The sequence below is a fragment of the Cydia strobilella genome, chromosome 7 (genome assembly GCF_947568885.1).
Source record: "Cydia strobilella chromosome 7, ilCydStro3.1, whole genome shotgun sequence".
Classification (NCBI taxonomy): Eukaryota; Metazoa; Arthropoda; class Insecta; order Lepidoptera; family Tortricidae; genus Cydia; species Cydia strobilella.
In genome coordinates this window covers 8,625,495-8,638,377 of record NC_086047.1, presented here as the reverse complement: position 1 = coordinate 8,638,377, position 12,883 = coordinate 8,625,495, and the positions used below count along the sequence as shown (strand labels likewise).

The 12,883-nt window shown below is 40.3% G+C and overlaps 1 protein-coding gene across 1 annotated transcript in view; it reads right to left on the bottom strand.

Annotated features, from left to right (window-relative positions):
* Positions 1 to 12,883, bottom strand: part of LOC134743153 (bifunctional heparan sulfate N-deacetylase/N-sulfotransferase) — a 105,044-nt gene that overhangs the window by 15,482 nt on the left and 76,679 nt on the right. The window contains exons 9-10 of the mRNA XM_063676497.1: positions 9,950 to 10,262; positions 4,150 to 4,332 (exon numbers count right to left, since the gene is read on the bottom strand). Coding sequence (XP_063532567.1) covers positions 4,150 to 4,332; positions 9,950 to 10,262 — 496 coding nt within the window. The remainder of the gene's footprint in view (positions 1 to 4,149; positions 4,333 to 9,949; positions 10,263 to 12,883) is intronic.

The following is a 12,883-nucleotide window of genomic DNA, read 5'->3' as shown; positions in this document are numbered from 1 at the left end:
AATCGATCATTATGACCTCGCGACCTCGAATTTCTTTGGAGCCGGGGAAGACGGTCACTTCCACGTCATAGACTGCTGCTTGGTCTCCGGATCAAAATGGTGAATCCAAGACTCATCCACGGTGACAAATCGTCGCAAAAAACTTTCAGGGTCAACTTGAAGATTTCAAGAATTTCAAGATTGCTTAATGACATTTTGTATCAAATCTTCTTTTCGTCGTCAGTTAACATTCTGGGCACCTAACGAGCCGATACTTTGTTCATGTGCAATTCCTCGGTTAAGATTTGTTGAATGCTGCCATACGAGATCCCTGTGACGTCATTTAAATATCTGATCGTCACTCTTCTATCAGTTAAAACTAAATCTTCAATTGTCCTCAGCACAGACGATGGACGGCCGGCCCTCGCGGTGTTCGTCTTCAGTTGATGTCCTACCAAAATTAAACTCCTTGCACCAACGTGCAACTGTAGAATACGGAGGCGCAGAGTCTGTCATGTATATCTTTAGTACACATTTTTTTCAAGCAGAAGTACTTAATAACGGCCTTCACTTCAGTTTTCTCCATTTTCGCGTATTTATTCCAACAAGTCATGAATAAATGGAATAAACTCACTGACATATATATAATTTTTTTTTACTGGCCAGTAACCGCTTTAAAAAATAAAACCTCTTTTTACCTTATTAAAAGTATTCAATTATCATTACTTTTGGATCGCCCCTCGTAGGTATATTAGATGTCTTCACGCTTCATCTGCTCTACAAAACAGCTTACTAAATTCAAGTTCATTACACAAGACAGGGACCAGAAACGAAATATAAACCTCGTTTATATGTTGTGCGAAAATGTTTGCTTCAATACTCACCGACATTTTCATTTCTAGCGATAAACGCAAACACGAGTTCTTATACCGTCAACCGGGGTGAATAGGTATGGCTGGGGTGAATAGGGACAAGTCTGAAAATGTAATTTACCTGACAATTTAAAAAAAATACCACCTCTAACTGTATCATGCAAAATCTACTATTTATGTTTAATAGAATGATACAATTTGTATGTGTATTTTTTAAGAAATCGTCAGGTAAATCACATTATAAGTTTAGTCCCTATTCACCCCAGCCATCCCTATTCACCCCGGTTGACGGTATGTAAACTCATACATAACTCGGTCTAACCGCGGGTGTAGGTAATAAATCATAAAAAAGTTTTTTATATATCACCGGCGCGCTCGCAAACATCCATCCAAGTTTTTTCGCGATTTTCGAGCCCTCTATCAGCAGCCAGGCGGAAAGGCGGATGAGAGATTAGACTAGGTACAGAGTGCGCGAGTAATACATATTGATTCATACGCCGAAACGGTTTCGATACCATCCTGTAATATTTAACGTAAGAATAATCATGTATCGGAGATGTTTGGAATATTAAAACAGCTAACATGTACTAAAGGAAAAATGTTGTGGTTGTACACTTCTGAGAACCGATTACTTCGAATCGATTTCGTATATAGGTAGTATAGATGACTTAGATTTAGTTTCAGATTGTATTTCTAATAATATTTTTCGTGTGAAATCGATTGTGTGGTAAGTAATTCTAATATGTTTTTAATGTTTCAATGTCATCCATTTGATTTGCTTACCAACCCTTATAACAATAAAAACCATTGTTTGTAAAACATACGTGTTTCTACTGAATTGATTATTTATCCTGGCTGTACGTTATAATTGTGGTAAAAGAGCCAGCCACAAATTTATTGAAAGTTGGTCGGATATAAAATACTGTACATAATTCGATCATCGTTGTAGTTAAGTGCTATTCTGCTATTGTAGTGCGTTGTAAATTGACATAACAGGACATATCCCAATTGGGAGTATCGAATATCTGGGTAAGGAACAAGGGATGATATGAAATCCTGGGGTTTTGGTCTCGAATGTGCTTTTTATTTAGTTTTTCTGAATCACCTTGGCTTCTGCAGGCTCGGTATGATACCGCAGGCTGAAGACAGCAATTACCTTGTGACAGTAGTTTTCTTTCAGACGATTCAGTAATATAATATTACATGTGGAAATACCATTCAATTAACCAGTAAGTACCTATAATTATAATTAATTCGGCGTTATCCGTACTAGGTTGCTATATAATAATAACCTACACACAAAGGCAATGAAAACGGGATCTGATGAACAACGAAAATTTTTATTACGCATTACGACTAACAGGTAAATTCGAACGTACACTGACATAAAAATAATATCTAAATGATGTCATTTAGTTATCCGTCTCGCTCGCGCCAATACATGTACGAACAAGTACGAGTACTTGTTCACTGTTATTCACTATTTCCAGAGTGGTACAGAAATCTAGTGCGATGGATAAAAATATGTACACAACATTTTCAGATTCTTCGTAATTATATAAAGTGGCCTAGAGATATAATTTCGTTAAAATATCAATTTGAATTAAACGGCCAAATTTCGTTAAAATATCAATTTGAATTAAAGGTTCGACGTTTCATTATTTCGTTCATTCGAGAAATAACCGTCAAATCCGTCGACTTTAGAGTTGCGATATTTTCCGTGGAATTTTTCGAAAATTTCTAAATTTTCAGTATAGCAGACGACATTTTCTATTTCCACAATGGTTTTTTTTAATTATCCGTGAACTTTTCTAAGATTCTAGTAAGCTTACTAAAAAAACCTTTTTAATACAGTTGCTCAAAAAGTGGTACTTTTTGTGGCTGCGTAGCGTGTGAGAAGCTCAATTTCTCGAACTAGTGCTTTTTACTTTTTAGTTCCAAACTATAGGTATACTTTCGAAACGCAGTTAAAATTGAATTTAGCGCGGAGCAGGTACCAGGGCCTCATGAGTTACGAGGAGGTGTCGTTGACCAACCCGCGCCGGGCCCGCGGCGGCCGCGGCCGGGGCGCGCACGAGTATGAAGGTATCGCGGGCTGCGGCAGCTCGCGTATCTTAGCTGTATAGGTACTTTTGGTTTTGGTTTGGTTTGGTGGTATGATTCTACTAATGATATATTAATTTATTATTTTTTCGCAATTGTATTAAAAAACGTCGTTTACAACACGTGTGAAATGTCTTTTTACCACTCGTACCGAGTCTTGCCACTCGCTTTCAGCTCGTGGCAAGATACCTCGGTGCTAGTGGTAAAAAGACATTCTTTTCACACTAGTTGTAAAATGTACTATTCCGCAAATTGCGCATAATTGTAAGTGTCATTTGCCACGATATTAAACATTAAACAATTTGTTTCAGACGAAGTTACCACACAGTTTACCTCAGAACGGTGAGAGGAAATGAACATGCTGGTTGGGACAATTTATTTACAGGATATTACTGAGCATAGCTGCGGTTGTGGCGACTCCGATATCGTATGCACGCGATAAGACGATGCAATTCCGTTGTGTCAATACCGGGATATTGTATTTGCGATATGACTTCCATTACGGAAGCGTATAGGTTTTTTTTATCAAGATGTTTGAATACAAAGAAGTTGAGAACATGAACCGGTGTAAGTATGCGGCGAAGCCATGCACTTTGGAGCAGCAACTGTTAGGCAATCGTTGTGTAGGCGGTTTTATAGACAAATGCGATTTCATCTACCGCATGTCAAGAATATCTATTGTTTAAATGAATTGGCAGCATGTAATTGACTTTAGGTATACGCAATTAGAGTCCGTTCAATTTATTTGTATTTATATGAATATTGACGTCTCAGGTGGTTCTACCACACTTTGTCGCTGCTGTCACTACAGGCGGACTTTAAAAGCCAACCATCATTTTATCAAGGGCCGTAGACATTAGCAACAAAGCAAAGTGTAATTTCCACACATTTCACATCTAGATACAACAGACTGAAATGTGTAGGTAGTATGGTTTCTACAGCAACGTAAACTTACGGACTAAGAACTTACCCCCCGCAACGGATCGAGCTCGTTGGTCAAACAGACTTTGTGAGCCCAATGTATTTTCTGTATAAACATGAATTTGACAATATTACTTACCCCCACAACGGACTGACCTCGTCCGGCCTCAGTTGGAAGTACGTTTCAGCGAGGGCGAACGGCAGCGCCGAAGCCGATCTGACATTAGTCCAACGTACTTTAATGTACATAATTGTCTCCTGTAGACTAACTTACCCCCCACAATGGGCTGAGCTCGTCCGGCCTCAGTTGAAAGTACGTTTCAGCGAGGGCGAGCGGCGGCGCCGAAGCCAATCTCACGTTGGTCCAACAGCGTAGGAACTTAACCACGGATTCGAACGTGTAGAGCGCGAGCCGGTCGTTCCCGTAGTTGGACATGTGCGTCATGAATATGTTGATCTGTTGACAAATATATAATTTACAATTCAAATTACGCATATAAGGGTTTAATCACAACAATGCGTAGATCTACGATCTGGTGCGGAAAAAGAGATAAATTAGAAGTGAGGAAACTGTTTTGAAGTAGGTACTAATAACAAATTTAAGTGACCATGGATAGATCCTAGGTCATTGTAGGTAAAGTTAACGTATGACTACGTATACGTTAAGTTAACCGTGTTGGGGAAGGTATATCAGTAGGTTATTGCGTTGTAATTAAAAACTCTGATGTCCGACCTTGTTGAGCACCCGACGGTGGCGACATTTTGAATTATAGAAGTGATGAAAGATAGTTTGAACATAACTTAAGAATTTGTAATCATGATTAACGTGTAGTATTCATAAATGGTTGACTGTAATAGTCTTACAACATTCATGAAACGTGGGTTTAGATTAGATACATCGTAATTGGATTCAGACTACTTAAGTTTAATTTGCCACTAATTGAGCATCCATATCCCATCCAATACCTACCTACCGTATTATGCTCATTTAGACAGTGGCGGAATAATATAACCTTTCACTTAATTTGTCTGTAATGACATTACGTTACTATAATGTTTTTCAAACTGGAAGGGTACGATGATAGATGTCAATGCAGTACAATTTTGCGGCATTTGGCATTTTTACGTTATACATTGTAGGGAGATGACATCTAACATCGTACCCTTCCAGTTAGAAAAACATTATAATCGAAAGAGAGCGACAGCGAATAGTGAGCTATTCCCACAAAAAGAGCTTTGGTTTACTAAAATCCACTGTGTAGTTATTTGTTACCTATTTATAAAAATTAGGCTTTTAACTTCAATGCACGTTATGTGTGGTCGAACAATCTATTAGTAAAATAAACAAAGAGTAGAAATAAATGTTGTTTTAAACAAACATTTTTAGCTTCCGTATAGATCATAGTTCGCAAAGGACCGTTGGAATGGAAGTGACTCAAAGAATAATTGATAAGCGCCCAAATTGCTACATACATCAATCATCAACGTATGAAAGTTATTTATGAATGAATGTGACAGTAATATGGACATAAACGTCACCGGTCAAAATAAAGATAACAGCTCTTATATGTTACACATGTCAACGGGATAATAATAATGTTTACGCGACCGACGCTACGAGGTCGGCAGTAAAATCAGAATGGCTCCTATTGTAGTGCTATTATATTGACATCTGGTAAAGTTGTCTCATTCATGCTTCGAAATTTCTGAATAATGTACTACGTTCTGTTTGAATGGGGACTAAAAGTAAGATCAAATTTTAAGAAAGAAGTTACATAGTGTATTCTTAAAGATAGATCTTAATACACGGTTCCGCCGTAGCGGGGTGGCCTAGGGGTTCAAGGCGTTAGCTCGGATTGCTAAAGACGTCGGTTCGAATCCGGCCTTCACCACTGGAGGACTTTGTCACTATTTCTTTAATGTCACACATGCCATCTGTTTCAGTTTATAGATCTTAATTATTTGTTTTTAATATATATAACCACTTAGAAAAATAAACACATATATTATCTGGCGATTTGCACGCTCATGCTGAATTGAATACCTATCCTAGTCGCTTTATAAATTGATTAAATTCGAATTAAATTCGAACTACTTGCGATTATCATCTTAAAGATATGATACTGAATAAACGCGCTCGCTTTTTCAATTCCTTAATGCACATTCAATCACTTCACAATGTTGTGGAATCAAAAATATACCTATTAAAAATTAAAAGACAAATGACGCATTAGGTATATTTTCAGCAATGTGCACAAAAGGTACTGAATACATAACTACATAGATAGATACTACTAAAACAGAGTAATCCTGGTTTACTAATTACTTTCCAAAACACTTTCAGAAACTAAACGTCTAACTTCGGGTCGGATAATTTTTGCTCCAAGTTTAACACAGTTTTGCCTTGGCCTCAGGTGTATTATGCATAGCTAGAGATCAATTAAAAACTGCCACGATGGAAGTGCACTAAACAAACTGCCTCTATGATTGTATAAGTATATCAAACTGCATGCATGACGCATGTGATATAAATCATACTGTCATATCAAACTGTACCTACCTACATATATACCTCAGTTACCTCTAGTGTGTGACTGACAGATGGTTTCATTGAGCGGTGTGTTTTAATAGGTACCTATACTCTTGTTGGTGTAGTATTCAGCTTTTAGGTTAAGGCTAGGTTTCTAGTTCCGCTTCTTGACTTTCTTGGGCGATCGATATAACTGTTACTTCAACTTTTATTTCTTCTTCTTCTTCTCTAGCCTATCTGAGTGTCCCACTGCTGGGCAAAGGCCTCTCCCCTTAATTTCCACGACTCCCGATTTGGTGTTTCCTCCGGCCAGTTATTCAGGAAGCTGTCCAGGTCATCCCGCCATCTCCGTTTGGGCCTGCCCCATCCACGTCCCTCTACCGGCATCCACTTGGTGGCTAGCCCACCTCTCCGGATGCATGCGGTAGACGTGACCGGCCCAGTCCCATTTGAGCCTAGCGGTTTTCTCGCCTACGTCAGCAATGCCGGTTTAAGAGCGCATCAGCGTGGTGTTAATTATGCGATCAGCTAGTTTAACACCTAGAATGCTGCGCTCCATAGCGCGTTGACAAACCTTCAGTTTGGACGTCTGAATCTCTGTGAGTGACCAAGTTTGGGCGCCGTAGGTTATAACAGGCAGAATACACATGTCAACGAGTTTGCGCTTCAGTGACAATGGAAGGTTACACTTCATTAGCTCTTTCGTGGACCAGTAGCTCTTCCAGGTATTTTGAACACGGCGCTCAACTTCTTTGTCTTGCTTGTTACTGAAAGAGACTAGCTGGCCCAAGTATATGTACTCGTCAACATAATGTATGATCTGCCCGTCTACCTCGATACTATCACGTTTCTTGCTATTGGTCATCACATCACCTTTATCTTTGCGCGATTCATTTGTCCAACCTGAAGGATTGCGTTGCTCAGATCTTGGACAACTTTTATTTACTCATTCAATTTCATTACAATGTTAAATGCCAGCTTCTCATTTACCTAATCCAATCATTACATTTACGTTACATGTAACGACCTGGACTTAACTTGTTAATAAAAGCATGGAAAGGCCAATTCTATGTAAAAAAAATACAATAATTTAGTCGGAATAGGTACGTTTTTCAATAAGCTTTCAAGCATAAAATACGATATTGATTAACACCGGAAACGCAATTACATATATGGTTCCCTTTTATAATGCTGTTTCGGTTTAGTATTTAGACAGGAGGAAAATCGTATACATTCACGCATCGTAATCGAAGATATTTCTTAATTAAATTATAAGCACCTACCTACAAGAAAACTGACATCAACTATTTAATATAGATATAATTAAACCAGAATAAACATATTTTTTACTGAAATATAACAGCAGAACTCTTGATGAAAGATCCAAAATCATAAGGTCCAACGCTTTGCAAGACTGTTTACTAGTAACTTATTCCACGGTGCGACATGCAGTTATTTTAAACCCTGTGTTCAAAACTTCATTTCGTATAAAAAGAGCCCATATTTTAGACGCAGACCGTCTCGGCTTTTAGCTTGTATTTAAATTATGACTGGTTACAAAATTAATCAAAATATACATTATCCCTCCTCTTCCTCGCGTTGTCCCGGCATTTTGCCACGGCTCCATGGGAGCCTGGGGTCCGCTTGGCAACTAATCCCAAGAATTGGCGTAGGCACTAGTTTTTACGAAAGCGACTGCCATCTGACCGTCCAACCCAGAGGGGAAACTAGGCCTTGTCGGGATTAGTCCGGTTTCCTCACGATGTTTTCCTTCACCGAAAAGCGACTGGTAAATATCAAATGATATTTCGTACATAAGTTCCGAAAAACTCATTGGTACGAGCCGGGGTTTGAACCCGCGACCTCCGGATTGCAAGTCGCACGCTCTTACCGCTAGGCCACCAGCGCTCTCAAAATATACATTATAATATATAAATAAATATATACATGTCTTGCGTTATATTCGTCGGTGATATAACTTCTAAACTACAAACAGTCTGTAATAAAACTGACCAGAACCATCTCGACCGAATAAAGTTTTTTTATGTAAATCGAAACGGGGTGTTATTGATCACCTATGCGGGTTTACTTTGATCCTCACCGAGGCCAAATCATTAAACGATACGCGTAAAAGAGGCTAGCCGTCCAGGCGCTCAACTTGAGGCACATCTTGACGTTCTTTTCTGATAGCACGTGTAATTATCAGTTTAGTGTCATAGCTGTGATATAAAAAAACATGACTACGGGACCTAATAACATAATGACAATGCTCATCACTCATAAAATCATCTTTATTGTCGCCATGTCTCGAGCTGTTATAAAAACAAGTAGAATCGAGCCCCGGTAGTTAGTACAGGAAACGATGATACCTATCTCACAAGGACGACATCCTCATTACGCACCTACGTGCTCTCGCAACCTTTATTAACGGTTTAGCGACAATGCCGGAAAATCACTGGATGTGAATGTTTTCTTACAAGCTTTTATTTAGTTTCACTTGTCTCGTTGTCTGTATGTTTGTAATAAGATCTTCCAAGCTAAATTTGGGTTGAAACTTCACATACTTATGTAAGATGGGTAATCTGATGATGAAGCAGCAGTTTTATGACAGCAGAGGCAGCACCATGACATGTTTATATCTCACCGGGTTGTTGATGACAGTCTGGAACAGCTCCCCACCCTGTATGGAGCGGTCGAGGGGCTGCCGGCCGCCGGGGTAGCGCTCCAGCAGCAGCGTGTGGGTGAAGAGGCCGCACGTCTGCCGAGGCAGCACCATGACATGTTTATATCTCACCGGGTTGTTGATGACAGTCTGGAACAGCTCCCCACCCTGTATGGAGCGGTCGAGGCGCTGCCGGCCGCCGGGGTAGCGCTCCAGCAGCAGCGTGTGGGTGAAGAGGCCGCACGTCTGCCGAGGCAGCACCATGACATGTTTATATCTCACCGGGTTGTTGATGACAGTCTGGAACAGCTCCCCACCCTGTATGGAGCGGTCGAGGCGCTGCCGGCCGCCGGGGTAGCGCTCCAGCAGCAGCGTGTGGGTGAAGAGGCCGCACGTCTGCCGAGGCAGCACCATGACATGTTTATATCTCACCGGGTTGTTGATGACAGTCTGGAACAGCTCCCCACCCTGTATGGAGCGGTCGAGGCGCTGCCGGCCGCCGGGGTAGCGCTCCAGCAGCAGCGTGTGGGTGAAGAGGCCGCACGTCTGCCGAGGCAGCACCATGACATGTTTATATCTCACCGGGTTGTTGATGACAGTCTGGAACAGCTCCCCACCCTGTATGGAGCGGTCGAGGCGCTGCCGGCCGCCGGGGTAGCGCTCCAGCAGCAGCGTGTGGGTGAAGAGGCCGCACGTCTGCCGAGGCAGCACCATGACATGTTTATATCTCACCGGGTTGTTGATGACAGTCTGGAACAGCTCCCCACCCTGTATGGAGCGGTCGAGGCGCTGCCGGCCGCCGGGGTAGCGCTCCAGCAGCAGCGTGTGGGTGAAGAGGCCGCACGTCTGCCGAGGCAGCACCATGACATGTTTATATCTCACCGGGTTGTTGATGACAGTCTGGAACAGCTCCCCACCCTGTATGGAGCGGTCGAGGCGCTGCCGGCCGCCGGGGTAGCGCTCCAGCAGCAGCGTGTGGGTGAAGAGGCCGCACGTCTGCCGAGGCAGCACCATGACATGTTTATATCTCACCGGGTTGTTGATGACAGTCTGGAACAGCTCCCCACCCTGTATGGAGCGGTCGAGGCGCTGCCGGCCGCCGGGGTAGCGCTCCAGCAGCAGCGTGTGGGTGAAGAGGCCGCACGTCTGCCGAGGCAGCACCATGACACCTCGGTGACGGAAGCCGCGCCGTAACCTGGGTAACATTTTGTTTCATGTTTAATTCAATAAATTAGATTATTTTTCAATAGACTTTAGGACCCGAGACAACGTAGAAGTCTAGGAGATAAGTTTATTAGTATATTAATAAGATTTTAACTTGATTCAGAATTTAAACTTTGTACCAATGATTAAGCAAAAAGTTATTTAACTTTAACAAAGGTGTTATATTATGGTTTTCAGTAATTACTTGTCAATTCTCATATACCTATGTCATAAGGAATCGTGACACCTACCTTTAAAATACTACAAAAGTAGGTCACACACGAGGCACGTTCCATAATCATGTAAGCATGCCATTATTCCAACGGTTCAAAACGCGTTTTTATATTTATAACGGAGCAACCAAAACAATTCCCAAATCCCACTAGCGAAAAAAGTGTCACGCGCGAACAGCTAATGTTTTTTAAATAACTTGGCACTGCTTAGCTGGATTTGTGACCGCAATACAAATATTATTACGTTAAATAAAAACGTCACGTAAACGTCCAGTTATATTTTTAAAGGTCGACAGGCAGGTAAGATTACCCTTTGTATCAAAATATATCAAACGTAAGCCCGGAACACTAACAAGGGTTAAAGGTTTAGCAGTTTCAGCGGAAAAATAAAAAGGGATATCAGAGCACTCAACAATGACTCTTTTATACAACAACGTCATATTTTTAGGGATAACAAACAGGGAACGTCTACAACAAGGCAATATCGAATTAATGACGTACGTCATTCCTACTGCTGATGCTTTTTCGAACAAAACGCATAGGCATATCTTTTTATTAGAGTTATATAGCAGCAGGGCAGATAACTGACAACTATTTAGAGTAAAGGGTCTCCTTATATGCTTTTAAAGAAAAATATCTCAGTAGGCACATACTGCCAGACTTACGAATATTGCGGTATATAATATCATTGAATAGTTCTAAAATTAATCTGTCATATCTTCAACGATTTAATCAGCTTACCTAGATGGTGTCAAATAAGAATATTACACAGAATAGGGATGATGACACAAGTTGAATTTTATAACAAAATGTAGTAAAATAGACAGCAAATGAGCAATTCATCACAATAATGTGGATATTAAAATAATATATGGAAATAATACAAAAATACAGGACCTGATAGTTTCAAAAATTAAGTTTGTTTAACTTCCAAAAAGGAAAAAAGTAAGGGTATACAAAAAAAACCGGCCAAGTGCGAGTCGGACTCGCGTTCCAAGGGTTCCGTACATTGCACAATTTAAACAATGTGTTTTTTATGTGAAACGTGAATAAAATGTCATTAAAAAACCCGTAGGGGTCGGATCAAAAACTAAGTAATTAAGTCCGACTCACGCTTGACTGCAATTTCTAATAGGTTTTCCTGTAATCTATAGATAAAGATCTATTTTGTGTATTTTTTTCAAAATTTTAGACCCAGTAGTTTCGGAGATAAAGGGGGGGGGAATGGTCATTTTTTGCCTATTTTCTTGAATAACTTCTAAATTGTTTATCCTAAAATTATAAAAAAATACATTTGAGGTTCTCACAATGAGCTCTTTCATTTGATATATAACACGATATAGTTTGAAAAACATTATTTTTATATTTCTCATTTACCCCCCAAAAGTGGACCCCATGTTTAAAATTCATTTGTTTACGTTACATGTCCGTCTTTGGGTCACAAACTTACATATGTATACCAAATTTAAACTTAATTGGTCCAGTAGTTTCGGAGAAAATAGGCTGTGACAGACGGACAGACAGATAGACAGACAGACAGACGCACGAGTGATCCTATAAGGGTTCCGTTTTTTCCTTTTGAGGTACGGAACCCTGTACTGATTGTACCTTAAAAAGGTTGTTTGTAGGTATACATAAATTAACGCAATAATTCACTGACAAAAATGCAATTTTCGTGGTCTATACTTCAAGATTGACCGTCACGTTCACTTATCGTTTTGTTAAGCGTTTCGCGAGTGAAGTACGACTTTGACTCTCATTTCAGACTTGTATTATGGGTCCCAATAAAAAATTGTCATCTAGCCTAGCGGTCGGCAACAGGCGACCCGCGGGTCGCATGCGGCCCGCGAACCTCCCTGGCTATTTTGTATGTAATATTGACAAAAGACAATGTCTGATAAAGTCATAAATATTAACAAAGTCCGGTCCGAGGCAACTTCGTTAAAAACTATATGGGCCTTGGCTGCTAAAAGGTTATCGACCGCTGATCTAGCTTATTGATGACTTTGACGGCCCTCGCTTTCCTTGTAGTGTGGGAAAACAAAGTAGCGCAAATCAAATCAAAACAAAATAAAATCGTCAACGGTTTAATGAGCTTTAGTATTCTAACCTTATAATGGAGGAAATGTGGATATTAGTATGCGATTGCAAAAATTTAGCTTTATTCTTAGGCTAGGTTTATAGTAAGGGATAGTGAAATAAATTGGATATTAATATTGTCTTCGGTTACCGCGATAGTTACTCATGAAATAAAACTATGAAAACGGATTATATCGCGTATATTGAATTTATAACACATCCCGACGTTTCGAACCCTTTACAGCGTTCGTGGTCAACGGGTGACGGGTTCGAAACGTCGGGATGTGTTATAAATTCAATA